This window comes from Lissotriton vulgaris, chromosome 5 (genome assembly GCF_964263255.1).
Source record: "Lissotriton vulgaris chromosome 5, aLisVul1.2, whole genome shotgun sequence".
Taxonomy (NCBI): Eukaryota; Metazoa; Chordata; class Amphibia; order Caudata; family Salamandridae; genus Lissotriton; species Lissotriton vulgaris.
The window spans coordinates 1,424,626,964-1,424,653,886 of NC_141693.1; the positions used below are offsets into that span (position 1 = coordinate 1,424,626,964).

General features: G+C 41.6%; 1 protein-coding gene across 2 annotated transcripts in view; it reads right to left on the bottom strand.

The window, feature by feature from the left end:
* Positions 1 to 1,287: 1,287 nt before the first annotated feature.
* The window catches only part of TRAF3IP3 (TRAF3 interacting protein 3), a 306,887-nt gene continuing 281,251 nt past the window's right edge, over positions 1,288 to 26,923 (bottom strand). For both annotated transcript variants that reach the window (XM_086923361.1, XM_086923360.1), the window contains exons 14-15: positions 2,040 to 2,153; positions 1,288 to 1,557 (exon numbers count right to left, since the gene is read on the bottom strand). In XM_086923361.1, coding sequence (XP_086779487.1) covers positions 1,456 to 1,557; positions 2,040 to 2,153 — 216 coding nt within the window. In that variant the 3' untranslated portion in view covers positions 1,288 to 1,455. The remainder of the gene's footprint in view (positions 1,558 to 2,039; positions 2,154 to 26,923) is intronic.

Here is a 26,923-nt window from a genome sequence, read left to right on the forward strand (position 1 = left end):
AGCACCTTGTCAAATGGTTTTTGCTTCATATGTAACAGCTACAGCCCAGTGCAGTCAGGAGCTGCGGTCTATTTGCAAAGCTGTGGACTTTGAATCTGCGGACCTTGGTTCAAATCCAGGCTTGGCTCTTGGTGAAGAATAGAACCAAGCTCTCCTTGAGAACCAGTGTTCCAATGTACAACAATACAAACGTGTTACACACAGAGTGGCTCAGTGCAATAATGTGATAGACGAGCAATGCAACTGGAATAAAGAAATACCAGTAAACACTTGTCTGGTATTTATTCATTGCCAGCATCCGTCTTCAAGCCTTAATTACTGGAAGGACCAGCGAAAAATCCCACTTGCAGGCACAGTCTCCTCTGAAGTTAAAGCTGCATAGTCCAGCGGTTATTACCACAACTAAATGTTAGATCTGTATGGCAAGTGGTATCACAAACGTTCGATTTCTAATGGAGTTGACATTCCCAGCTAGACTGTTGGCAAGTGCTGATGCAGTTTATTGAAGACAATAACATTATGGATCATCTATCTACAAGTTGGTCTCTACAGCTACAGATGTACTGAAGATATGCAAGCTTAGGTAGTGTTTAACTCCGGACAGCGGTACACTAAGGCAGTTCAGGCATTTTGCTCCTGCTGAATTTATAAAACAATACAATGATCCCTTCAGACGTATCAACCGTATTGATAAAGGCAAAGGTACTCACCAAGCAATGGTGATCGGAAGGGAATCAAGGTAATCCTCAAGGTAAAGCATGAATCAGCACTCAAGAAGAAAATTAGGCTTGACTCAGGGCAGTTGGTGTCTGTTAATTTGAAACTATTGGAATAAGCAGCTAAGTGCCACTTTATTGAGAAAGCACAGAAACAGTCACTGTCCTGTATGAGCTATGAGTTCATAAGTGGCGGTGTGAAAAATCGAAGAGACTTCAACCAAGCGTTTCCCTTGTAAAGTGTGTACAAAGTGGTTGTAGTGAGACAATGTTGAAGCCACCACTATCCTAGTGTTGCTTGCTCTTCATTCTAATTTCAGTGAAAGTCTGAAGCAGAGATACGAAGCACAGTGCGATACTACCTTGTTACTGTCTCCCATAAAGAAAATATTGCTTAGTAACTGCGTACTAGAACTGTAATTTGCCAAAGGCTTTCAAAAGATTCTACCATGTTTATGAATGTTAATGTATAGGTTACAGACAATCTGGCGTACAATATAAGATTAAATGAGTTAGTTTGTTTGTTCCAGTATGGTGAATATAAAATAAGAAAAGAAAGAAATGAAAAACATTATTTCAACATTTGTAGGAACCTTTATTAAATGGTTTCCTAAAATTGCAAGGAGGGCAAAATACTCCATAAAACATTATTTAAAAAATATTTTACAAATCCGAAATTCCTGAGAAAGATTTTCCCAATTTATGTCTAAAGTCAGTATAAAATGATGCATACTCCAGCTTATCGTATGAAACTGTGCTGTAGAACAGTGATGTAGAATAGTGCTGTCGCTATTGCTAGGAATATCATCAGACATGGAATCAGGCAACTGCTGCAGCACCCCTAAAAAGAGAAAGGATTCAGGTTGTGAATGTCAAATAAAAGAATGTGCAGAAAGAAGACAGACTCTGAATGAAAAAAAGCCTCACACAAACACTCTTTGAATTTCTTTGTGTAATAACAAAACCTGCTCTTTGAAATAGCATAATTTAACCAGATCTTAAGTAACATGGGAGGCGTAAGAACGCGTTTACCCAAAAGCAGCTGCCAAAATGATGACTTTTTCGTTAATATGTACAAATATCTAACTCGTTACTCCTTGATATTAAGGTTCGAAAGTACGAATTATTTTATCTTTAACTAAACAAATGGATCGCTGATTAGCTTGCAATATTTCTGTCTAGTATTTTTAGGATTGTGGTGATCGAAATAAAGGTTTACAAACAAACAAATATTTCAAACATTCGTTGTTACCTTCTGCGCATGACAGGGACTTTCTAAAAAGGGCCTCTAATTATGTGTAGCACACTGTAGGCATCTTTTACCTTTGGCCTCTTAGCCTGAAATGTTTTGATTTGGTTTCTGCATTCACGAAGCTTTGTCTGGCAGAAGAGGTACTCCTGACTCAGGCAGTCCAACTCGGATTGAAGGTCAGCACACTGAAATTGTAAATGAGTCAGAAAAGTTAACTTGATACCAAGATAACAAATACACTAAGTGGTTATGACCAACATTAGAGTAATTCCACCCTGTCAGTACTCTGTACAACAAGAAAAGTAAGGACCATTGACTGCAAATAACATACCAGAAGTGCTTACCAATCCAGTATTTTTGTTTTTCATTTCATGTTAATCTTACATTTTCATACAATATTCGAAACCTGCTATCACTATTATGTAAAAGCTGTAAATGTAAAATAACCTTTGTGATAGGATTGTAAAATGTGAAAGTAAGATATTTTACATCCACAAGATACCAGAAGTAGAAAAGATTGGCTGCCGTAAATCAACATGAAAACTGTAGGAACAGTCCATGACAAATTGTTTTCATGGTTGAGTACACATCTCGATGTTGAACCTAGTACCCAAGTTACAATAATGCACAGTAAACAATCACAGTCACATATTATGCCACCATCTAGGTGCCTTAAAGTGGTGTGATGCTGGCATCAACACTATCTCTGGAATTATTTCACTGTCACTGCCAACACCTGATGAAAAATGTTGAACTACTTTATTTCTCCTAGAGATAAATCCCTTAATGGCTCTCCATGACTTGTTAAATTATCACCATTATCCTACGGCTTTTTGTAACAGAGATTCATTGCAGCGTACAGCATCACTGAAGATCAGAGGGGCAGCATTACTAAGATCATATCCCATATGTTGACAGAGACTTCTAGAGACGTGGTGCTGTACTAGATGCAGAATCAATCGCTCTAACCGAACGTGCAAGTTCGCACTCAGCCACTTGTAGACATCAACATAATTTCACCAAAATGCTATGGGTTGCGGAAGAGACATCACATACCATTTGACCTTTACTTTGACTCACTTCACATGCTTACACATGCACTCACATTTCAACACTCTGACAAGCACGCATACAACATTCATTTTAAAACATTTTTTATTTACCTTAGCTGCCAGATAGGGTCATATTCCAGCTAACTGTATTCCATGTTTATTACACAAATAGTAAATAGTAATATTTACTATTTGTGTAATAAACAAATTGGCTGAAAACCAGGAAAGTGGAGCCCCGACTGACGAATATCAGGAAGAGCTACCCCTGGCACTGATTTTGCCTTCTTTGAGAACAGGAGTCGCAAGGGGCATTCCAGTGGCAGCAACTGCGACCACTGAATAACGTCCATGGTTGCAGTCACACGAAACAACAAAATGCACGTTGAGAGGTGCTTTTGCTATATGGGTATTAGGCAGCAGCGGCTCTTCAGTTAAGGTGGAAGAGAGCTGCTGGTCAGCTGGAGATGTTAATGATTAATGTCAATAATGAGTTTGGCTCAATAGAGGTGTGCGAACCCTATCTTTACAGATTGCTTATATATCCCATTTATACTCAAGTGCTGAATTGCGTTTGTGTATACAGAGATAAATACTGACTGCAGTTCAGACAGCTGTTATAAAGGAAAGACCATTGGCTCGGAGAACCTAGTACCCAAGTTACAATAATGCACAGTAAACAATCACAGTCACATATTATGCCACCATTAAGGTGCCTTAAAGTGGTGTGATGCTGGCATCAACACTATCTCTGGAATTATTTCACTGTCACTGCCAACACCTGATGAAAAATGTTGAACTACTTTATTTCTCCTAGAGATAAATCCCTTAATGGCTCTCCATGACTTGTTAAATTATCACCATTATCCTACGACTTTTTGTAACAGAGATTCATTGCAGCGTACAGCATCACTGAAGATCAGAGGGGCAGCATTACTAAGATCATATCCCATATGTTGACAGAGACTTCTAGAGACGTGGTGCTGTACTAGATGCAGAATCAATCGCTCTAACCGAACGTGCAATTTCGCACTCAGCCACTTGTAGACATCAACATAATTTCACCAAAATGCTATGGGTTGCGGAAGAGACATCACATACCATTTGACATTTACTTTGACTCACTTCACATGCTTACACATGCACTCACATTTAAACACTCTTACAAGCACGCATACAACATTAATTTTACATCATTTTTTACTTACCTTAGCTGCCAGATAGGGTCATATTCCAGCTAACTGTACTCCATGTTTATTACACAAATAGTAAATAGTAATATTTAATATTTGTGTAATAAACAAATTGGCTGAAAACCAGGAAAGTGGAGCCCCGACTGACGAATATCAGGAAGAGTTACCCCTGGCACTGATTTTGCCTTCTTTGGGAACAGGAGTTGCAAGGGGCATTCCAGTGGCAGCAACTGCGACCACTGAATAACGTCCATGGTTGCAGGCACACCAAACAACAAAATGCACATAGAGAGGTGCTTTTGCTATATGGGTATTAGGCAGCAGCAGCTCTTCAGTTAAGGTGGAAGAGAGCTGCTGATCAGCTGGAGATGTTAATGATTAATGTCAATAATGAGTTTGGCTCAATAGAGGTGTGCGAACCCTATCTTTACAGATTGCTTATATATCCCATTTATACTCAAGTGCTGAATTGCGTTTGTGTATACAGAGATAAATACTGACTGCAGTTCAGACAGCTGTTATAAAGGAAAGACCATTGGCTCGTAGAAACGCATAATTGTGGTTACTCCCATTCCAGCCTTAGAGGCTGTCACCAAGGCAAGCGTTCTATTGCAAAAGCCTTAGGGCCTGATTCACAGAACTAACTTAAGCAAAATCCTAAACTTACTACCATTTTCGTATTCACAGAAGGCACTTACTCATTTTGGTATTCACAGAAGACACTTACTCATTTCGGTATTCACAGAAGTTAGGATTCCTAACTTTAGGACTCCTAAATGCCTTCTGTGAATACCGAAAGTCTTAAAATTAGGATTTTTGTCAATTTAGTAGTTGTAAAGTTAGGACTCCTAACTTTAGGACTCCTAAATGCCTTCTGTGAATACCAAAAGTCTTAAAATTGGGATTTGTCTCAGTTTAGTAGTAGTAAAGTTGAGAAAAATCCTAATTTTAAGACTTTGGTATTCACAGAAGGTATTTAGGAGTCCTAAAGTTAGAAGTCCTAACTTTACTACTACTAAATTGAGAAAAATCCTAATTTTAAGACTTTCGGTATTCACAGAAGGCATTTAGGAGTCCTAAAGTTAGGACTCCTAACTTCTGTGAATACCCAAATGAGTAAGTGCCTTCTGTGAATACCAAAATTAGTAAGTGCCTTCTGTGAATACCAAAATGATAGTAAGTTTAGGATTTTGTCTTAAGTTAGTTCTGTGAATCGGGCCCTTACATCCTAGATGGACACAAGAGGCCAACTCCTTGACAGCTACTGATGTTGACTATGTCTTTGACCCAAATTTTTAAACACAAGAATTTCTCCAGTATGAACAAGAATACCCCGTGCCAGTGACATTTTGCCTCTTTGAACAGTATGATTTTATAATATATACTGATGGTTCAGCGCAGCCTGCAGTTGGCACTAAACAACAATACCGCATGTGCAGCAGTACGCGGTGTCATCTAAAGTGGAGAATTTCATGCACAGTAAACTGTTACACAATCCTTAGGGGGACTGTACCGATCAGCAGGCTGTATTGAAAGTTTAAATTCTGGCACAAGAGAACACTGATCATGAATTCCCCACACTCATAGTGTATGATTCATTTTAGTGTATCCAGTCTATTAATGAAAACTTATCAAGCATAAATTGCTTTGTAAAAAAGCGGCACATCTTAAAGAATGCTTGCCATTGGCTTGTGTTGTTCATACAATGGGTCATCAGCGTGTTGGAATACATGCTGCAGGGAATTCACTGGCTGATGAAGCCGCCTAAGTGGCGTTTCAGATTGCTGTCGTAGCTGCAATTACTCATTCACAGACGAGGGTGGATGGTGACATCAAGGTTGCTGTGCGTGCGTTATGGTGTAGCACTCCATTACCTAAAAATATCCAGTAAAATACTTTAACATACCTTTTGCTCTCATTCCTGGAGTGGGGGATTGAGTGATCCCACCTAGGACCCAGGCTATAATTAATCATAACTGCTCATGAGGGATGAGTATCTGTCCAAGCAGGTTGCAGTGTAATTATTTCAAAAACTCCATTGGTGACATGGTCTGTGTAAGCAGACAATACAATATGTTGCCAGTTGTGACATCGGTCAGCAAATTAAAAGTACAACTGCAGCTTGCCCACCTCTTTTAGTTTCAAACAAACCTCTACAATGTGTCTATTTGGGTAATTGTGAACCTCTTAACACAGATGATGCGTTTACATTTATTCTGTTGGCCGTTGATTCATGTGTCTAGATTTCTATAGGTGTGGCAACAGCTATCGGCTGACGCTTAAACTTACTAAAGATTTGCAGTTCTTTGGGTGGCGGGGAACATGATGGCTGTGAGCTAAGCGGACCTAAACGGAGGAACTTGTTCTTTTTTGTTGTCAGTGGCATCCCATCCTCCCCTCCTCCCCTTTGGCAAATTCCTTGTACCTTATAAAATTACCTCCTTGCCCTGCACCAGATAGCCTCTCTGCAGTGGCCCTCTGAAGCGAAGCGGTGTCTTGCTCGAGGCGGCTGGCGTGGAGATCCTACGCTGGGATGCTGCTGCCAGGCAGCCCGCACGCAGGCTCACCAGCTGCAATGGCAGCACAAGTCAGCAGAAAGGTTAGGAGATCCTTCCACCTGCTGCAGCTGTATTTCTGGAGGCATCCAGCAGCCCTCAGATCCTGTGGAGTATCTGGGAGGCTGCAGATCAAGTCATGTGAACCCAGCACCCTATGCTTATGTATAAGAGAGTACAACTTATTGATAAGGCATGTCCTGGGCTTGACTTTTCCCTGGTTTATGTGGCCACTGGTGCTCGTAATATAATGAAGAGGCAGAAATGCCTGCCTGGAAAGGCAGTGGATGCTGAGACCACAGTTATAACATTTGGGAAATCTACAAAGCTGTTGTGGAAGAGCCTGCGTGCAAGGGGCACAAAGATTCCAACCCCCCAGATAAACGTTACCGCGTCCCTTTAAATCCTTCTATAAAGTCCTGACTCTACTGGCCCCACAAAGTGAGGAGGGAGGTTGGAAGAGGACGCAAGCCGTAGGACCCTCAGCATGGGTAATGTTTCTGGCGCATCTGTTGCTGGTAGAGCTACTCCTTCAAGCAAAATCATGGATACCGAAGCAGAAAGTGGGCCAGGGGAAGGCTTATGCATCTCAAGTACCTATGAATGACAAATTGAATGTTCTTGCACTAGCAGACAAACCAAGATCAGTTGTAGAGCATTGTCAGGAGGTGACTGAAGCAGGAGGTGCATTTAGAGGGCAACCTGAGGAATCATTGGCCGCCATCCTCGTAGGTTTAAAAGAAGATATGAAAAACAGATTTAAGATGTCGGAGGCCAACTAGGCAGGTATCCAAGCCTCCTGAACTGCACTAGCACAAACTGGAAGTAGTAGCTGCTCGGACCGGAGCATTAGAGGAGGTGGTAGCCATGATTAGACAGGACATCGTAAAAAACACATTCCTGGATAAACCTGCTGACCAAGCAGAACTGAGAATTAAGGGAAAAACTTGGGAGGATTGAAAATCACTCACGGAGGAATCATCTTAGGTTTTTGAATATCCCAGAGGCGGAGGAGATAACTAATATCAAATCTTTTATATTCATGTTGTTGCGAGACACATTCCTGAAAGACAGGTCAGACATTAATCTTGAGCAAGAGACAAAGCGTGTACATACAGACTCCTTCAAAAGGAACCTTCAAAGACTGAAGCCAAAGAAGATTTTGGTGTATTTTCTCTCCTATGCAGTAAAAGAGGCGATAGAGTACAGCCTTGGTCTCCCTGTTCTCTGAACTATGGGGCATATTATCAAGGGGGTTTATCTCTGCTTTTTTGGCTTTAAAAGCCAAGAAAGCGGAGATAAAATTATCTCCCTATTACCTAGCTGTCGCTAACACCAGTTAGCGACAGCTAGTAGGAGATAGCGACCATCTTGGGCCCCACTTTGCATGTCAGTGATATTTATCACTAATGACATGCAAAGTGGGCGTGCCAAGATGTTAGCGACTGGAAACAGTCGCTAACATCGCTATCTCCTATTACCAACTTTTGGAGATATTCGCGCTAAGCAATCAGAAAGGATTCCTGACAGAGACAAATCTAAGAACTTACGCAGCAGTTGATTGGTCACGATAGATACGACCAAGGCATTGGACTGGGTATTCTGGGCCTACTTGTGGTGGGTCTTGGAAATATTGGGATTTAGCCCTGTTTCATCCCTACGCTTCGGAAACTTTATGAAAACTCGTCAGCTAGAATTCTCCTTAATGGCTCATTGATTAGGAGTTTTAGTAATCAAGGGAGTACAAGGCAGGGTTGGCACCTGTCGCCTATTTTGTTTGACTTCTATATTGAGCCATTCTCACATCTACCCAGAAAAGGCAATCAGGGTATCCCTTTCCACGTTCTCTCTCTTAGCAGTAAGATTAGTATATAGGCAGACAACCTGAAAATGTATACATCTGACCCTATTCAAACTATGCCTAGGGTGGAGAGACTGGCGGTGGAGTTTGGGGCCTTGTCCGGATACTTGGTGAATAACTCTAAGTCAGAGGTAATGTGTTGGAATTAAGAAGGCTAGAGGGGGGAAGTACGTGCAAACATAAAATATCTAGGAATTGGTATTGTCAACGCTGTGGATGAAATACCACTATATAACTTGAAAAGGGTGCCAAAGGATGTAGATACTCTATTGTCCTGATGGAACAACTTGCCATTAACAATATATGGGCATGTGAATCGCATCAAGATGTCGATCCTTCCCAAACTGATGTACCTTTCCAGCATCAATTATTGATAAGATCCAGGGGAGAATACCTAGCTTTTAATGGGCCTCTCGCGGGGCAAGACTGGTGTGGAAATAGTTGAGGCCCAGGCTTTAGAAGGGATGCTTAGCCCACCTGGACCTGAATCTGTATTGCATAGCTTTTCAGTTTAAAAACTTCCGGATGCTTCTGAGTAAACTGGACAGTTCAACAAGGGGCGTACTTTAGTCAGAAATGATCAGGAAGTTTGACACTACTGGATTTTTGGATGAGTTTGGAACCCTGAAATCTTTCAAAAAGGTGCGATTGAAGGTTCTAAAGACAACATTAAATCTTTGGTGCAGGGTGAAAAAGATCCTGGGTATTGTATATTATTCCAATTTTTCACCTATGTGGGATTCCCCTGGCACCCCAGAATGTATGAAGGATGGGCTGAGACTTTCTCTAAGTTGGGTAGGGATTGCTACCTGGGGGGAATTGATGACAGCGCAAGGGGTATTAACTTGGGATGTCTTGAGAGCTAAAACTGGCGAGTCCCTATCAAGGTTTAAATATGAGCAGCTGTCTTCCTGGCTCGTGATTTTGGCCCTGGAGACCGGGGGGAATTGATAATTTGAGTCCTCACTTTAGGATGTAGGATCCAGAAGTAAGGAGGTTGCTATGTAGTACTGGAAACCTTTGGAGGCTGAAGACAAGAAGATGATGTCACCATATCTAGTGTGGGAAGATACTTTTCAGTGGTTAAGCCAGCAAATAAAAAGCAAAATCACTTCTTCACAATTAACAGATTATATTGGACCCTCCCAAAGATCACTGAGTTTGTGTTGCAGCCCACCCCAGATGTAGAAGGTGTGGTCTCTTAAGAGCTAATGAGGAACATGTCCTTTTCACGTGTCCTGGAATTAAGGCATTCTGGGTGGACATTGAGAGTATGTTAAAGGACGTTATGGGGCTTACTATTACATTAAACCCTGTATTAGTCCTATTGGGGGTGGATATGACTTCACATAGTCTATTGAACAGGGAGCAAAGTAGCCTCTTGTTCTAACTGATACTCTAAGCCAGGATGGAGATCTGTAAATACAGGATTGGCCCCTCACTTCCTTGTGTTACGGCCTGGCTTTAAGCAGTAAATTGGACTTGTCATCTACATATTGAATGCAAGTCTGAAAGATCGACAACAGTATGGGCTAATTTCACCACTTTGGGTGGGATCAAGTGAAAATTTCTGATAGATCAAGAGGTCCTATGATTCCAGAAGGCACTGCTCTAGGCGATAGTCCAGTCTGCTGGATCAGTGTGGTGGGGCCTAACCTGAATGCAACAGACAGCGAGGCGGATAGTAAACATCCTGAGACCTGCAGATGCTATGGTGACAGGAGGACAAAAACTAAATAAAAAAAAGATTTGCAGATATTCATAGGGACCTAGGCAGTAGCAGCATTCCTCTTGGACATGGGACTACCGTTTGCCTCTAAGGTTTACCGGGATACCATGGGAACCCTGGGAGTTGCTGTGTATTATTCCTCCCCATCGTGCTGAGGGAAATTCGATAGTGGAAAAGAAGAACTGTGACTTAAAGCAGCCCTTAACAGCTAGAGTATTAGGTTCAGGTCATAGTTCGATCCATCACTTGTATGGAATTCAGAGAGCCTTAAATAATCTGCCTAGACAATCCTTGGATGGACAAACCACTATGAGCTCCTCTTTGGCACCCAGATGTACTTTTTAGATCGATATATGAGCAGGTCCTACCCTCGATTTGGGAATGAGAAACTCATGGGTAATTTTGTTGGTTGTCTCCGAAATTATTCTTTCTAATGTTAAAGGTGAATCAGCGTCTTGGGCTACACGCCAGCGACTTGCCATGGTGACAGCAGTCAACCGCAATTGTGAGGTGCCAGTTACCATAACTAATATATACACATATTTAGGACTCAATAGTTGGGGAACCAGACCTTCATGGAATTCCAATCGAAGCTCATGTTAAATGTGAAGGACATCTAACATGAGCGTCAATTGGAATTCCATAGAGCATATTATCAAGCCCATTATCGCCACTTTATCAGCAGTTTCCTGCTGATAAAGCAGTGATAATTTTATCGCCCAGGCTTGATAATATGCCCCGTAGTCCCCAGGCTCGATGCCACTGCCCCTGATGATAGCCCTGCTCCTAATCACCAGTTGCTTGCGTCAAAAGAAGGAACGTGCAATGCCATTATTGTATAAGCAAAGGTGCACATAGTTCATAGTGGTCGAAATCGTACTTGTAGAGTTTCTGCTTTTCTTGTGTCCGCCCTGTGTCGTAGATTTTTCAACATTTGGGCCCAGATTGTAGCTGGTGCTGGAAATGTTTCTGCCATTTTCTTGTCTCCTTAAAATCTCACATTCTTCCTTTTACAGGCCAATATTTTCTCTCATTGTATTTAACAATCATATGTCCCCCGAGGGAGCTCCGGCATAGCACAAGCATCTGACTCCTCACAAAGGCTGGTTCCTGCCCCATCACCACCACAGGGACACAGATGCAACTGTAGTGAGGGACATTGACCTTTTACCGGTATCTTTGGTAGACAACTCTACAACCATCTCAAAGTAAACTCCATTCAGTCCCCATAATTGGATTGCGTCACTTGCCTCTGCACGTATGGGATGAGTTGTGACATATGTCATAATAACAAGGCCAGACTGGCTATATTGGGCGTATCCACAGGCGTGCTGAAATGATGTGGGGCCAGTTTTATGAATGGGAGCAGGTTTTGTAGCAGTGCAGCAGTTTTAAAATCACTGTAAAGTTCCATGTATATTCAACAGTTTTTGGGCAACAACAAAAGTGGCAAGTTAACTCTGGTGATTATTGTACCTGCTCGAGAGAGATGGGAGTTTTGTGTAGCACCAGTTTTGACTCATTTAGGGTAGCTCATTTAGGGTAGCTGCTGTAAAGAACATGTACCGTGCATATCATAGAACAATGTTTTCTTTGCATGGCTAACTGGGTTACTGCTTTTGTCACACATACCCTTTTGTAACTGTGCTGTTAATACATTACAGTCATAATCTAACACAGTGAGCTATTAACTGCCATCAAAGAGCGGCATGCAAGCAGCATGGTACAGATTAGAGCTTTATGTTTTTTTCCAGTCTTTTATTATCCTGACGTTGCTAAAAAAAGGTTTGTTTGGGTAGAAATAAATTCTTATTATTAAAGTCAACCCTAACCACAGTCTTACAGTCTGAACCCTGAGTTTGTGCTTCTCCAGACCAAATTCTCTTAAAAAGTGCCTACCAGTGTGGATGGCATGTCAATCCTACACTTTTTAGTCCTCTTTGCCTTATGTAAAAAAATGTATACTCTGATTCACAATTGTATGATTCATTGTCTGTGTATGTGTGTGATGTAACATGCTCCAATAACCTACACTGGTATGGGAGGTGCTATACAACAAATAAAATACATGTGAGAGATCGGCTATGGAGAGATGAGAGGCGCTGTTGGAGGGTGATAGTGAGGGAATCATTGAAGGGCTCCAACACATATTGTTGAATCCTGCTGCACTTCATGGTCATTATTTACTATGCTTTAAAAACGAATATAAATGAATATGTAATGACAGTTGTGTTGTAGAATGCACCATTTTCCCCACATTTTCTTAGAGGGAGAACACTCTCAAAACCCTTTTGGGAGTGGTCAGCCTTGTTCGCTGCACTCGCTGTGCACAGTACAGGGGCTGGTCTGACAACTTGCCTGGGCTGCTTTGGGCTCCCAGTTTGGCCCTGCTTACTTACATCACACAAACTGCTTTTATTTGCTGTGTGTATTATGCCCCTCCACAGCAAGTTTAGCTCAAGATGGAGGTTCCCTTTCATGTTGCCTTGCGGACATATTATTCTCTCTGCTGCCTTTTAGCTGGGTTTGTGCTATGGAAATAACATACATACATACATTCCTTTGAAATCCCCCTTGCAAAGCCCAGTTGCTCACATGGAAGGGCTGTGAGAAACCAATGGCATTCTCACCAGGTTAATTATGGAGAAATAAGGATAGACCAAAAACAATTTGACTGCTTTTGGCAGCTCTCGTTGCAAACCTGCCAGGCACCAGGCTAACCCATGATAGTATTCTGTCCATCTGTCCTCCAATTCAAATTTTCTGTCCTGTTGTGGCCTTTCTCTTTTGACATGGATTGTGAGATGTATGTAAATCCCAGACACCATTCTCGGCATGCCTACAGTTCACCCTTGGAATATACATTCAGGTGACTGGTAGTTAGTCATCAGTGGAAGAACTCATTAAATAAATAAATATGTATTTGTCCTAACAGTATAAACCCCAGATTGAGTGCCATGCATGGCTTTACTCCAAATGGTAGAATTTGTCCACCAAACTACCCACTATGCCATGTTTCATCCATCCTAGACCAAAACCCTAAATCACACCCACCCCACAAACTCAGCCACAGTCATCTCTGTGGTGCCTGGTGATACCCCAGACTGTGAATTTCGGCCCCTGATGAAATGTTTGAGAGAAGCCCTGTTCCAGATCTTGACGGTCCAGACATTGTGGTGGCTGCCGCAACCTTTGATGCCATGTGCTGTTTTACAGGAACTACAAACATTCTCACAAACACTTGCCTGCATCTCTCTCTTTTCGAGTACCGAGGACCAAACTCTGATTTCTGGCTGGCTTCCAAAAGTTGGAGATCTAGTTCCGGAGAAGGTGGCGATAAAAAATGAATTTTGCCCAACATACTGTGCTCTTGTTCCAGTCCTTGGCATAAAAGGTACACAAACTGTGACCTTGCCACCACTTCCAGGTTCCAAAGACAAACGGTATGTCTCCATTGAACATGTCAAACAATGCGATAAGGCTGATTGATTCTCAATAGTATGCCACGAAGTGTTCATACACTTCCACAAGACTTCCCTTTATGGCGCATGAGCACCACCAATTTGATTTTTCCCGGCTGTAGGGGAGGGGGTGACGAGACAGGCTGAGTCCTCCGCCAATATTCTGACAGACACAGTACTTGTTTATACTATTACATGTATTTATATGGATCTACCGTTGGTGAGTCCATCTCAAATCAACTGAGTCACAGCCTCCAGTTTTCCAGCTGAGTACCTCTGGGTACTATATGAATCAAGATGATTTTTCTTCAGACATTTCTTCTGTTTTGCATCTGCACGGATTTGGGTTTTTTATTTCATGCACATCCTGCCTTGGATGTATGCCTGGAACATACTCTCCTTGGTTTTTCTGTTCATGTGGATTGTATTTGTGACTGTTTTTTTCATGTTAATCAATGGCCATTACCTCCTGAAACAAACTGCTATGGACTTGGTCGCTGAGATGTTGGTTCCCTATTCTTTATTCCATAAACTCAGACTTGTCCCTTGTCAACATTTCAGCTTAACCAGTGACTAATGGAATTGTTTGGGCCATATGGAGATCCTACAAATACCATATGTGTACAATGTTTCTATGGTTGATGTAATAGTACCTGGGTTACATTTGGATGATTGGGATGTTGTTACTGCAAATTCTATGCTTTCGGTTCTAGAGTATTATACTGTTGCAAATCAGGAGACCTATATCTTAACTCTGCCAACTATGCCGACATGGTCTGGTATCCTCATTATGGACATCATTTTCTGCACAGAGCTAGTGATCAGCGTCCACATTTTAATTACACACAATGGAAACATTGTCCAACTCCCCCACAAGGGAGTTCTAAAAGGTAAAAAGACAAAGCCACGTATTTTCCAAGATATGACGATCATCCAGCGTCGTATTGTTTCAAATTAGTTCCTACCCCACCCAAAAAATATATTCTCACCCAGACTAAGCTTATATATATATATATATATATATATACATATATATATATATATATATATATTCACTGAAAAAACCATAGGTTTCACACCAGTTATAGTTAGCTGGAAATTTTACTGACATAAAACCATAGAAATTCCAACGTTATAGTTAGTTGGACTCACTATAACAAGCGCGCCTGCAATGCACTGCTGATGACGTCACATATCACTCATGACATCGTCAGTGACATCACTCATGACATCACTGATGACACCAGCTACTGAATGTGTGTCTTTCTGAAAAATTAATGTTTAATATTTGTATTCGTAAAGGTTGATGGAAGAATAAATGGTTAAATAAGTGTGTAAATGGATGTTAAAAAAAAAAAGATTGGTTAACTGCCTTATTAAGTGTATTTTATTGAATACATATATTAGCGAGTAACTTTTAAATATTGAAATATATGTATCAGTGTTTCACTTTGTGTATAAGTGGCTGCATGGGTTGGTGACTGACTCACTGTTTGTATGTGTTTTTAAGACGGCATATGTGCAGGACTGTATGGGTGGATGAGTGTGTATATGTGTGTGTTAGTGAGTGAATGACTGTCTCACTATTGTCTTTTTTAGTAACGACATATATTTTAATCTAGTGTATGTGAGTTTTGATGTATATAAGTGAGTATATGTGAGAGTAAGAGATTGTAAGAGTTCCTGTTTAAATAAGTATGTGTTTATATAAGTGATTGTTTAAGAGAGTAAGTATGTGTAAGTTTCCTTAGAAGTAAGGAGGTAGTGTGTGTATAGTTTTATATGCAAATAAATGGATGTTCAATAATTTATTTGCATGTGTGAGTATGTGTGTGAGTAACTTTTGGATGACTGTCGGTGTATAACAGGATGTATAGATGTATCACTACGTATGATGAGTGAGTATATGTATGAGTGACTATATAGAACTGTTGGTGAATGAGTGGATGTGTATATAGATGGTGGAATTACTGAATTGGTTGTTGTAACTGGTATGGGTATCTCCATTTTTTTGAAAATGTTAGTTTCTATTTTTGAGTATGTGTTTCAAGGGTTACATTACACTAAAAGGAGGTCTGTCACTCTGTCACAAGGATGGGGTCATCAGTGATGTCATGAGGAATGTCACTGACGATGTCATGAGTGATGTAATATGTGACGTCATCAGCAGTGCATTGCAGGCGCGCTTGTTATAGTGAGTCCAACTAACTATAACGTTGGAATTTCTATGGTTTATGTCAGTAAAATTTCCAGCTAACTATAACTGGTGTGAAACCTATGGTTTTTTCAGTGAATTTAATAGGTTTTTTAAATGCTAATTCCTAACTATAACTGGTTTGAAACCTATGGTTTTTTCAGTGAATTTCATAGGTTTTTTAAATGCTAATTCCTAACTATATATAGGGCCTCAAACCTATGAAATGTAATATTTTTTATAATGAATCCTATATTGTATATTTATATAATATATATATATATTTTTTTTTGCCCTGGTGCGCTCCCGGTGTGCGCCCCGGTGTGCGCACCGGAAAGTGCAGTTTTCCGGAGCGCCCCGGGTCGCGCACCGGTGAGCGTCCCATTAGCGCTATTGCCACGAACGAAAACATCATCGTGACGTATCACATAGCCGCGTCCGCGTGATACGCACGGCGTAAGCGCACCCGGAAGCACTCGAGCGAATACGATCGCGCAACGTAAGCATCTGACGCGCTTACGCGACACGCCCCGTAGCGTGCCCGGGGGCGCATTGCGTAAGCGCGTCGGGTCATGTGACCTGAAAATAACACTTTTAATTGGTGCAGAACAGTTTTGGTTTCCAAATGATGAAAGCCCGGGTCATGTGACCTGAAAATAACACTTTTCATTGGTTCAGGACAGTTTTTTTTCCAAATGATGAAAGCCCCCACCTTTTTTCCTTATTCTGACTTTGTCCTTTGACTGAGGAAGACCTGTTTGGAGATCTTTGAGTAATATTTTGTACTTTAAAATGGCTACAGTAGCAGCAGCAGCTGGAGCATCTGCACCACCACCACCACCAAGAGGACCACCACAACATCACATTGGTGGTCAAGAAGGAGAGGAAGTGGAGGAGGAGGGAAGGAGGTGGCTGCCAGAAGACAGTACCCCATACAGGCCAAAGCAGCACATTGTATGGGAGTTTTTTTCCATCCCAGAGGGCAAGAAGAAAGTGAATGCGCCAAAGGTGACTTGCCAAATCTGTGGCATTGAACTTTCAAGGGGGAACCCTAATAAGAAATATTCATTTGGTAATAACACCATGATTCGGCACATGCAGCGCAAGCATCCCAACAACTATGCTGCGGCAGAGGTGAGAGAACTGGCCAGCAACCCTCCCCAATCTTCACCCAGCACCTCCAAACGAAAGCAACCCACTCCATCGGGACCAGAAACAAGGGAGAGGGTCCCAAACATTCAACAAAAGTTTGGGCAATGCAAGATCTCTTGTATTTTTTGTGGGAAGACCATCACCTATGGTGAGCAAAGCTTAACGCTCATCAACTGTGCTGGTGACAACCACAAATGCCCCAAAAATCCTTAATTTTTTCATGATTTTTTTTTTGCTCCAGTTGAGCCGTTTTCAATTTCCTGTTTTTGTTTCTCCCCATAAAAATAACAAAAAAAATATAAAATAGTTCATAAAAGCCAAAAAAAGTACAAAATGTTCAAAAAAACATGAAAAAAATATAAAACAACAAAAAGAAGAAAAAAAACAGTTCTTTTTAGAACTACCTCCAATTTATAAAAAAAGGCGAAATTTTTTAAAAACTCTATCATTCTTTTTTCCCCATGGTACGCTCCCCGGTACGTTCCGCGGTGCGCGTACCGGGCGCTCCCCCGCGCAAATAAAAAAAAAAATAATGTTTTTGTCCCACGGGGCCCTTTTATAGCCCCCAAATCAAACCAAGGGGGTCAAGGGGGGTCTACTCTGGCCCCTTATGGTCATTTCCCCCTTTGTTTTTCCCACCTCTTGTGTCTCGATCCTACCGAGACACAAGATGGCGGCCGCTCCGGACTGTTTGGAATGTTGACAGACACCCGAGAGCCAATCAGCTTTCCGCGCGCGAACTCGCGTAGCGCGCTGGTTAGCGCCCCGGTGAGCATACAGGGTCGCGCTTATAGATATATATATTTTTTTTAACCTAAATTACTCAAAATCCACTGGAGCACATATCTCGAGACATAGCAAAGGCACATCGGGCTACCAGTCCCTACAACTTTGCCAAGTTTGGTGGAAATCCATTCAGCCGTTCGGGCTAAAAGTGAGGTCGACCGCCCTATGGAAATTAACATGGGGAAAACACGTTTTGGGACACCCCTTTTTTCTCGGTCCCCGCTTGACAAATCCCCCCAAACTTTCAGGGAAGGACCGGGGCGCCCCGAGGCAAATTTGAGGAAATTTTCAGGCAGATTCCTCAACCGGCGCAAAAGTTATTTACAATAGAATGTTGAGATTTTCTTTTGAAAATAATCCTAACTATAACTACCTACTGGCGACTGCCAGTAGGTAATATATATATATATATATATATATATATATATATATATATATATATATATTACCTACTGGCAATAGCCAGTAGGTATATATAGTTAGGATTAATTCCCTATGGGATTTCTGAAAATTCTATGTCTAATAACTTTGGCGTTTGAGGACGGAATCGGCTGAAATTTTCAGGAAAATGGCACATTTTGTTTCTGAGCAGCCCCTGAAAATTTGGTAGAGTTTCGTCAAGGGGGGGCTGAGAAAAAAGGGGGGTCCCAAAACGCGTTTTTCCCATTCATTTTTCCATAGGGCGGTTGGACTCACTTTTAGCTCGAACGGCTGAATGGATTTGCACGAAACTTGGCAAAATTGTAGGGACTGTTAGCCCGATGTGCCTTTGCTAGGTCTCAATATATGTGCTCCAGTAGTTTTTGAGAAATTAACGTTCAAACCAAGATATATATCTGTAACAGCGCTCTGGGCAGCGATCCGGTCCGCTTACTTTTCGCGAAACGGAACTTTGCGCGCAGAAAGCTGATTGGCTCTCCGGTGTCTGTCAACATTCTAAACAGTCCGGAGCGGCCGCCATCTTATCTCTCGGTAGGATCGAGAGAGAAGAGGTGAAAAACGAAGGGGGAATTTATTGAAAGGGTGCAAGGTATACCCCTCTTGACCCCCTAGGATTGTTGTTGGGGTTATTAAAGGGTCCCGTGGGGAAAATAAAAAAAAAAAGATTTTTCACGGTAGAAGCGTTTCCCGGGCCGCGAACTGGGCCGCAAACTGGTAGCGAAACGGGAATTCGCCATTTTGTACTTCGTTTTAATTGTTTAGAGACAAAAATTATCGCCGCACATCGGCCACAATGCATGAATATCGTTGAAAAGTCAGCGATATTCATGCATTATCCAGCAAATGCTCTTAGCCATGTTATCCACCTTCCATTGGATAACAGAAAGCTGATTGGCTCTCCGGTGTCTGTCAACATTCTAAATAGTCCGGAGCGGCCGCCATCTTATCTCTCGGTAGGATCGAGAGAGAAGAAGAGGTGAAAAACGAAGGGGGAATTTATTGAAAGGGGGCAAGGTATACCCCTCTTGACCCCATAGGAATGTTGTTGGGGTTATTAAAGGGTCCCGTGGGGAAAAAAAAAAAATATATATTTTTCACGGTAGAAGCGCTTCACGGGCCGCGAACTGGGCCGCAAACTGGTAGCGAAACGGGAATTCGCCATTTTGTGCTTCGTTTTAATTGTTTAGAGACAAAAATTATCGCCGCACATCGGCCACAATGCATGAATATCGCTGAAAAGTCAGCGATATTCATGCATTATCCAGCAAATGCTCTTAGCCATGTTATCCACCTTCCATTGGATAACAGAAAGCTGATTGGCTCTCCGGTGTCTGTCAACATTCTAAATAGTCCGGAGCGGCCGCCATCTTATCTCTCGGTAGGATCGAGAGAGAAGAAGAGGTGAAAAACGAAGGGGGAATTTATTGAAAGGGGGCAAGGTATACCCCTCTTGACCCCTAGGAATGTTGTTGGGGTTATTAAAGGGTCCCGTGGGGAAAATAAAAAAAAATTTATTTTTCACGGTAGAAGCGCTTCACGGGCCGCGAACTGGGCCGCAAACTGGTAGCGAAACGGGAATTCGCCATTTTGTGCTTCGTTTTAATTGTTTAGAGACAAAAATTATCGCCGCACATCGGCCACAATGCATGAATATCGCTGAAAAGTCAGCGATATTCATGCATTATCCAGCAAATGCTCTTAGCCATGTTATCCACCTTCCATTGGATAACATGGCTAAAAACCGCTCTGTGCGTGAGCTTTTTTTTTTTTTGCTGCGTGACGTTTGTTAACGTTCGATTAGATGGAAATCAGGAAGTGTTGAACACCATTTTGTCACTGCGAGTAAATATTTTGTTATAAATGAATCCTTATTGATAAACATTGTCTGCGCCATCTTGCGTTTTTGTCCAATGCCACAATTTTGTCGTGCACAGCAGCCATTTTAGATGCCTTGACCAGGGCCACTCTCTGCACGCCGTCGATTCTCAGCATGGCTCTCCACCCTCGCACGCATCTCCCCCACGCAATGGTCACCCCCGCTCTCTCTCTCATGCATGGGCCATATACTTCCCCCATCTGCGCTGCTCTTCTCTGAGAATCACACCCTGTGCCCGTTCGACACCTCCCTTTCACCCTATTCACTACCGCACCCTCTGACACTTCTCTTCCTCTGTGTCCGATTGTCCAGGCCGGACCTAGGCTATCACCTAGCCCTGCGGATGTAGTGTATGGCTCCAGCTGTAGAGTATCCAGACATGCCAACCCTCCGATTCAGGTGTGAGACTACTGATTTCAGTGCTAGTCTTTCGTTTCCCGATTCCTGCAAGGAAAAACCCGGGGGCATATTTCCAACAACTAGCGGTAATTTTTGTCTCTAACTTGTTTAGAGACAATAATTATCGCCGCACTTCGGCGAATTTTATCGCACATAAACCTTGCTATTAGCAAGGTTTATCGCAAATGCGATAAAAAACGGCCGCAATGCATGAATATTGCTGAAAAGTCAGCGATATTCATGCATTAGTCAGCAAATGCTCTTAGCCATGTTATCCACTTCCCATTGAACAAGCGCATGGTCTTTTAAAGATTTGTGAAGTACTCGGGGCGGCGGTGTGTGTGTGTCCTCTTTCAGGAGCGGGCGGGGGGGCACTGGCAGCAATTTGCAGGCCAGACAGTGTTCAACACGTGCATCACCCTTTCTCTGCCTGCTATTGCGCTCCATGCTTCGGAAAGGTAAGAAAAAGAACGTGCATTTGAGTTTGAAATGTGCGATCTTGTAGCAGTACACTTGCAAAGCCCACACATGACAATAACCCGATTCAAGGCCCCATTCACCCGATTTTTAAAAAAAATATAGTACTCCAAGACAGTTACATTTTAAAACTTTATTAATATTTAAATATAACGAACGCAACAAAAACTGTAAATATATTTAACCATTTTTTGAAATTAACCAGAACTATAACGATAACAACAACAACAACAATAATATAACTTTTATGCCTAAATTACGCAAACATTTAGCTAATCTGCTAAAGGGGGGAGTCGCCATTTCTTTACAATAATCAATAATGAAAAATCCACATCAATAGGGTTGCCCGTTTTGTCGATGCAGCACTATAGTGCAATATACACAGCACCTGGGGTGTCAAGAGTGAACAGGTCTTTCTTTGTTCCTTAAGATGTTATCTCCGAGAATGCTGATGCATTGGTGTCTGTACACTTCTTTGTCAATTCTGTCAAGATGATAACTGCTTTATAAACAGACGATATCTTTGTTTCATCATTAGTGTTAAGTGTGTCTGAAACTACAGTGCCCTTCTGTTTTTTTTTCTTCAGGCTCTACAGAGTTTTGTGTGTTGTTCTTTTGAGCGACAATTATTCCAGAGGTTTCAGGTTCACTTGTTTTGTTCTGCAGTGAGTTAACAGCTTTAGAGAGTTCATGTTTATTTGCTATGTCCTGCTGTTCGTGAACTGCTTCAGAGACGTCAGCCTCATTTTTTATGTTTCAGTAGATCCTGGACCTGCCCGGCCGCGCCCAAAATGGCGCCGGTGTAAATGGGACTCGTAACTGCTTGTTCTGTACTGGTTGCCCAACTTTGATATCACGAGATACATATGCAGTTTTGAAGCACATGGCGGAGGCTTGTCTGCTGTAGTGGGGCGCCCCTTTATCGTTTCAGTCGCCATTCCGCCCGCTTTTGCTACACTGTGCCTCATCCGCCATTCAGCTGTTTACCGCCCGCTCTTACGGCTACAGCGTCTCGCTCACCATGTAGTTGAGTTGCTCCCATTCTTGCGGTGCAGCGGTAGGCGGCTTCCACAGGACTCTTAAAATGGCGGCCGGCTCTTCGGATTTGGGCCTGGTCCAGTAAAATGGCCCTGGGACACCTTGGAACTCGGACGCTTGTCTGCCAGGGCTTGGGTTCCATTCTCGAAAGCGTCCCCTCAGCCTTGAAGATTGTACAAAAGTCTTGGGCGCCCTCGACTCCCGCAGGCTTCCGGTGGGGAGCGGCTGCCATGATTGCTTGCGGAATGGCCACGACGGAGCTACGAGATGGTGGTGCTCTCATGGTGACGCCAGCTTCAGTCTGAAACATCCAGAAACAAGGTGGGGCTTTCATCGTTTGGGAAAAAAAAGTTTTAATCCAATGAAAAGTGTTATTTTTAGGTCACATGACCTAGTCTTACATAATTAGGAAAAGAAAAGTAAAATGAACCAATGAAAAGTTTTATTAACAAGTCACATGACCTGTTATGCTTACGTTACGCGCTGCGCGGCGCGCTCTGGATCGTTTCCGGGAAGCTGCGCCTTGCGCACCGGAGCACATCCGGGTGCGCTAACGCGTCGCGTCATATGACGCATTACGCGACAATGCAGGTGCAGAATATAGTCAAAATGTCTCCACCAACCAGCGGTCGGAATTCCACCGCTTTCAGCAGTCCAAAAAGTTCGGTCAAATCTTAAGAGCGGGAGCAACTCAACTACATGGTGAGCGAGACGTTGTAGTCGCAAGAGCGAGCGGTAAACAGCTGAATGGCGGAAGAGGCACAGAGTACCAAAAGCGGGCGGAATGGCAACTAAAACGGTAAAGGGGCGCCCTACGACAGCGTGTCTTCAGGTGAAACGGATTGTGGGACAAGGTCCAGAATGAAAGATTCTTCAAAAGGGAAAAAATTCCGCCGGACCCCGGGAGCCGGCCACCTATGCCGGGGGCGATCTCAGGCCTCACCAGGGCAACACGACTTGGGGAGGGGGCAGGAGCCAAGCGCCCCCTCTCAGTCCGCGCCATCTCACCGCTCCTCGGGAGCCTCCGTCAAGCGGTTTAGGGAGGCACCGTATCACATTGTTTTCCAATGCAGTCAGGTCCACAAATGGACCCCACTACTTTGAATAGTGAAGCTGCAGCAGGTGCAAATAAGGTTTAAACAGTGTTACAAGAACTGCTTAGAACTCTGAAGTATGGCACTCAATAACCAGGACTTATGCCATTTATGTAAGGCAGTGACATGGAAGCAACTCAGGGACAAAAAGCATGAACGAACATTCACGTATGAAAATCTTATTTGGAGAAGGGGTAGAATCCAAACGCCCCCTGCCAGTTCGCGCCACTACACTGTATGTGGAAAATCTGAAGCCATCATTCTACAAACTCTCAACGCTTGTTATCAGTGCATGACTTTCATGCTCGATCGATTGAGCTAGCCGGATCGGGCAATAAAAAGTATAAAATAGTTATGTAAATAGTTATTTAATAAAATGTTTTATTCTGTTTCTTTGGTGGTGTGTTGTGTATATTTATAATATTTGCATAGGGTTTGCCGTTATTTTGGGCGGTGTGGGTGGCGGAGTCGAGCTGTTTTGCAGCCCTCATGGTGTGGAGCTCAATTCATTTCACTATTTTCGTATTTCTCATGAAGGGTTATTCCTAATGTTTGTATTTTACCGAGGTTAAAAAGAGATCGAATTAGTGGTCTACTGATTTTGCTCGATTACTTTTATTTTTTTACACGATTTTTCACTATCTGCAAAGACTAAACAGAGTATTGCGACTTTGTGCTTGTTTGTAAATAGAGAATGATCCAAAGAGAACCAATTGTAAAACAGTAAATGCTTGGATAATAATCAATCAAATGGAGAGACAAGCAGGTACGACGGATTACAACAGGGGTAAAGGTCTGCGTTAACTACCCTTCACTATCTGCAAGGAGAGAGTACTACTAAGAGAAAAGAGGGGAGGGGGGGGGCAGCGTTCAAAGCACATCAGCGTGCATAAACACGAAAACGTTTTTACCTATCACGTACTTGACATTTGACAGCTTTTGATGTTTGCTATTAAAAAACCATTGAAATTCACAGAAAAAACCATAGGTTATACTCCATATATAGTTAGGAATTTGCATTTACAAAACCTTGAAAATTCAATGAAAAAACCATTGGTTTTAGGCCATATATAGTTAGGGATTTGCATTTACAAAACCTTATTTTACTCACACAAAACCATTGAAATTCCATATATAGTTATAAGCGCTAACTATATATCGCGCACCCGCAATCCACTGCTGATGATGTCACATATTACATCATTCATGACATGGTTAGTGACATCACTGATGACATCACTGATGACATCTCAAATGACATCACTGATGACATCACTGATAACATCTCATTTGACATGACTGATCACATCACTGATGATATCATTCATGGGATAATACCATGAACCTCTTCAGACTCTAATATAACCTTAGATACAATCAGTGTAAACAGACAGTCACTCATCCATGGAGTTACTCACACACCTAGTCAGTTATGCCAAAAATCAATCACACCTCCATTTTCTCAACTATACAGTTATACACACCTTACTTATTCAAACATATACTAACACATATTTACTTTACTCTCTTATACAATCTCTGATACATGTTCACAATGATCCATACAGCCACTCACACATTCACTAGCTCTTATGCACAGTTATTTATAGATGTCAACTCTCACATGTATTGTGTTTTACATATGTACTTAATATGACATGTAGCACTGAGATATCCATTCACTCACTAATACACTCATGCACAGTCAACCGCCCATACAGCTGTTTCCACATGCAGTTTTGAATCTATACATATAGTGAATCAACTACTCACACATCTATGTACAGAGTCACACACCTCCTAGCCACCCATACACACACACTCAGTTTCCCATACAAATACTTGGACAACCAATCAATAACCCATACAGTTACTCATATAGCTACTGATCAACATATGCAGCAGTTTGTAGAACAACAGATATAATGATGCACAAATTAAAACAGTTTAGTCACTAACCCATGCACTCAGTGAGACACATTTAATCACTCACTCATACAGTCAGTCTTGCACCTACTAAATCCTTCATCCAGACACTTATACATCCACTCATTCTTCAATATGTAAGACATGTTTTAACTTTACAGAAACATACAGTCACTGGATGTTGTCATCAGTGATGTCATCAGTGATGTCACTAACCATGTCATGAATGATGTAATATGTGACATCATCAGCAGTGGATTGCGGGTGCGCGATATATAGTTAGCGCTTATAACTATATATGGAATTTCAATGGTTTTGTGTGAGTAAAATAAGGTTTTGTAAATGCAAATCCCTAACTATATATGGCCTAAAACCAATGGTTTTTTCATTGAATTTTCAAGGTTTTGTAAATGCAAATTCCTAACTATATATGGAGTATAACCTATGGTTTTTTCTGTGAATATATATATATATATATATATATATATATATATATATATATATATATATATATATATATATATATATATATATATATATATATATATATATATATATATATAATATATATATATATATATAGCTTCGTTTGTCAACCAGTTAGCCCTTAAAAGGTATGATTACTGGAAGGACACCATTGATTTAAAGTTGGTTAGGGTAACTAAATCTTGGCAGGTTCAGGAAATGGAATCAATAATTGAGCCTGTTTAATTCCCACCCAAATGATTTTCTAGAATAAAATGATCCGGCAAACTATCTGTCTGGGATTGGCAAAAATCAAAGAGATGAATGCCCCAACAATTGTGCAGAATGGTACATCTAATTCCTAATTTTTGAGTCCTGACGTGGGTGTGGCGGCCCGTAGATACTAATGGTTGCCACACAAGTTTTCTTAATTCCACACCTGGATTCAAATCAAACAGACGTGATCCTGATTTGCTCAGTCAACACATTCTGGTATTATTCCACCTATTTAGTGGGAAGGTGATGTCAACAATGGTTGGAGCATTCCAAACTGTATGCAGTGAAGCAACATCTTTCTTCTTGAAAAAAAGACATGAATTTATTAGATTTTCTTTTAGGTCCCAAATCTTCACATTCTAAAAGATTTATATATTCTACATATAATGAAATTAGGAAATTATCCCAGATGGAAGCTGCTGCACATTTGAGACAAATTGACCAAGATCATTTGGATAACATGCTTACTGTTGTGTATAATAATAGTCATCTCATATTTACAATTTAAACCACATGGTGCTGTCTGTTATTGATAATGTGCAGAGTGACATGTCACTATTGTATCATGGGCAATGTCAGTTTACATCTATTATGCAGTTTAGCTTGCCGCTTCAAACACTTAAAAAAGGGTGTGTTTCATGGTATTACTTGAATTGCAGCTATTTATTTTGACTTTTAATTTAAAACGCGAACAATTGATGGCCATGAAAGATGCAACCCACACAATTCTGCATTTAGAAAAATTAGAACAACTTCCATTCACTATAGCTGAAACTCCTTTAGTTGTGTGGTTAATACACTGCCTAGCTCAACATTTCAATTCACAGCTTGCATGAAACATTTCTCTGTTGGAAGACATGAACTCCTTGGAAGCAGCTTTATTCATGAACTATGGTCACTTCATTTACCATATCATTGTGAATGTGCCGAAAAGGACTTTTTTATTACTGTCGAAGAATGTGACTCTACTGTCGGACATTCAC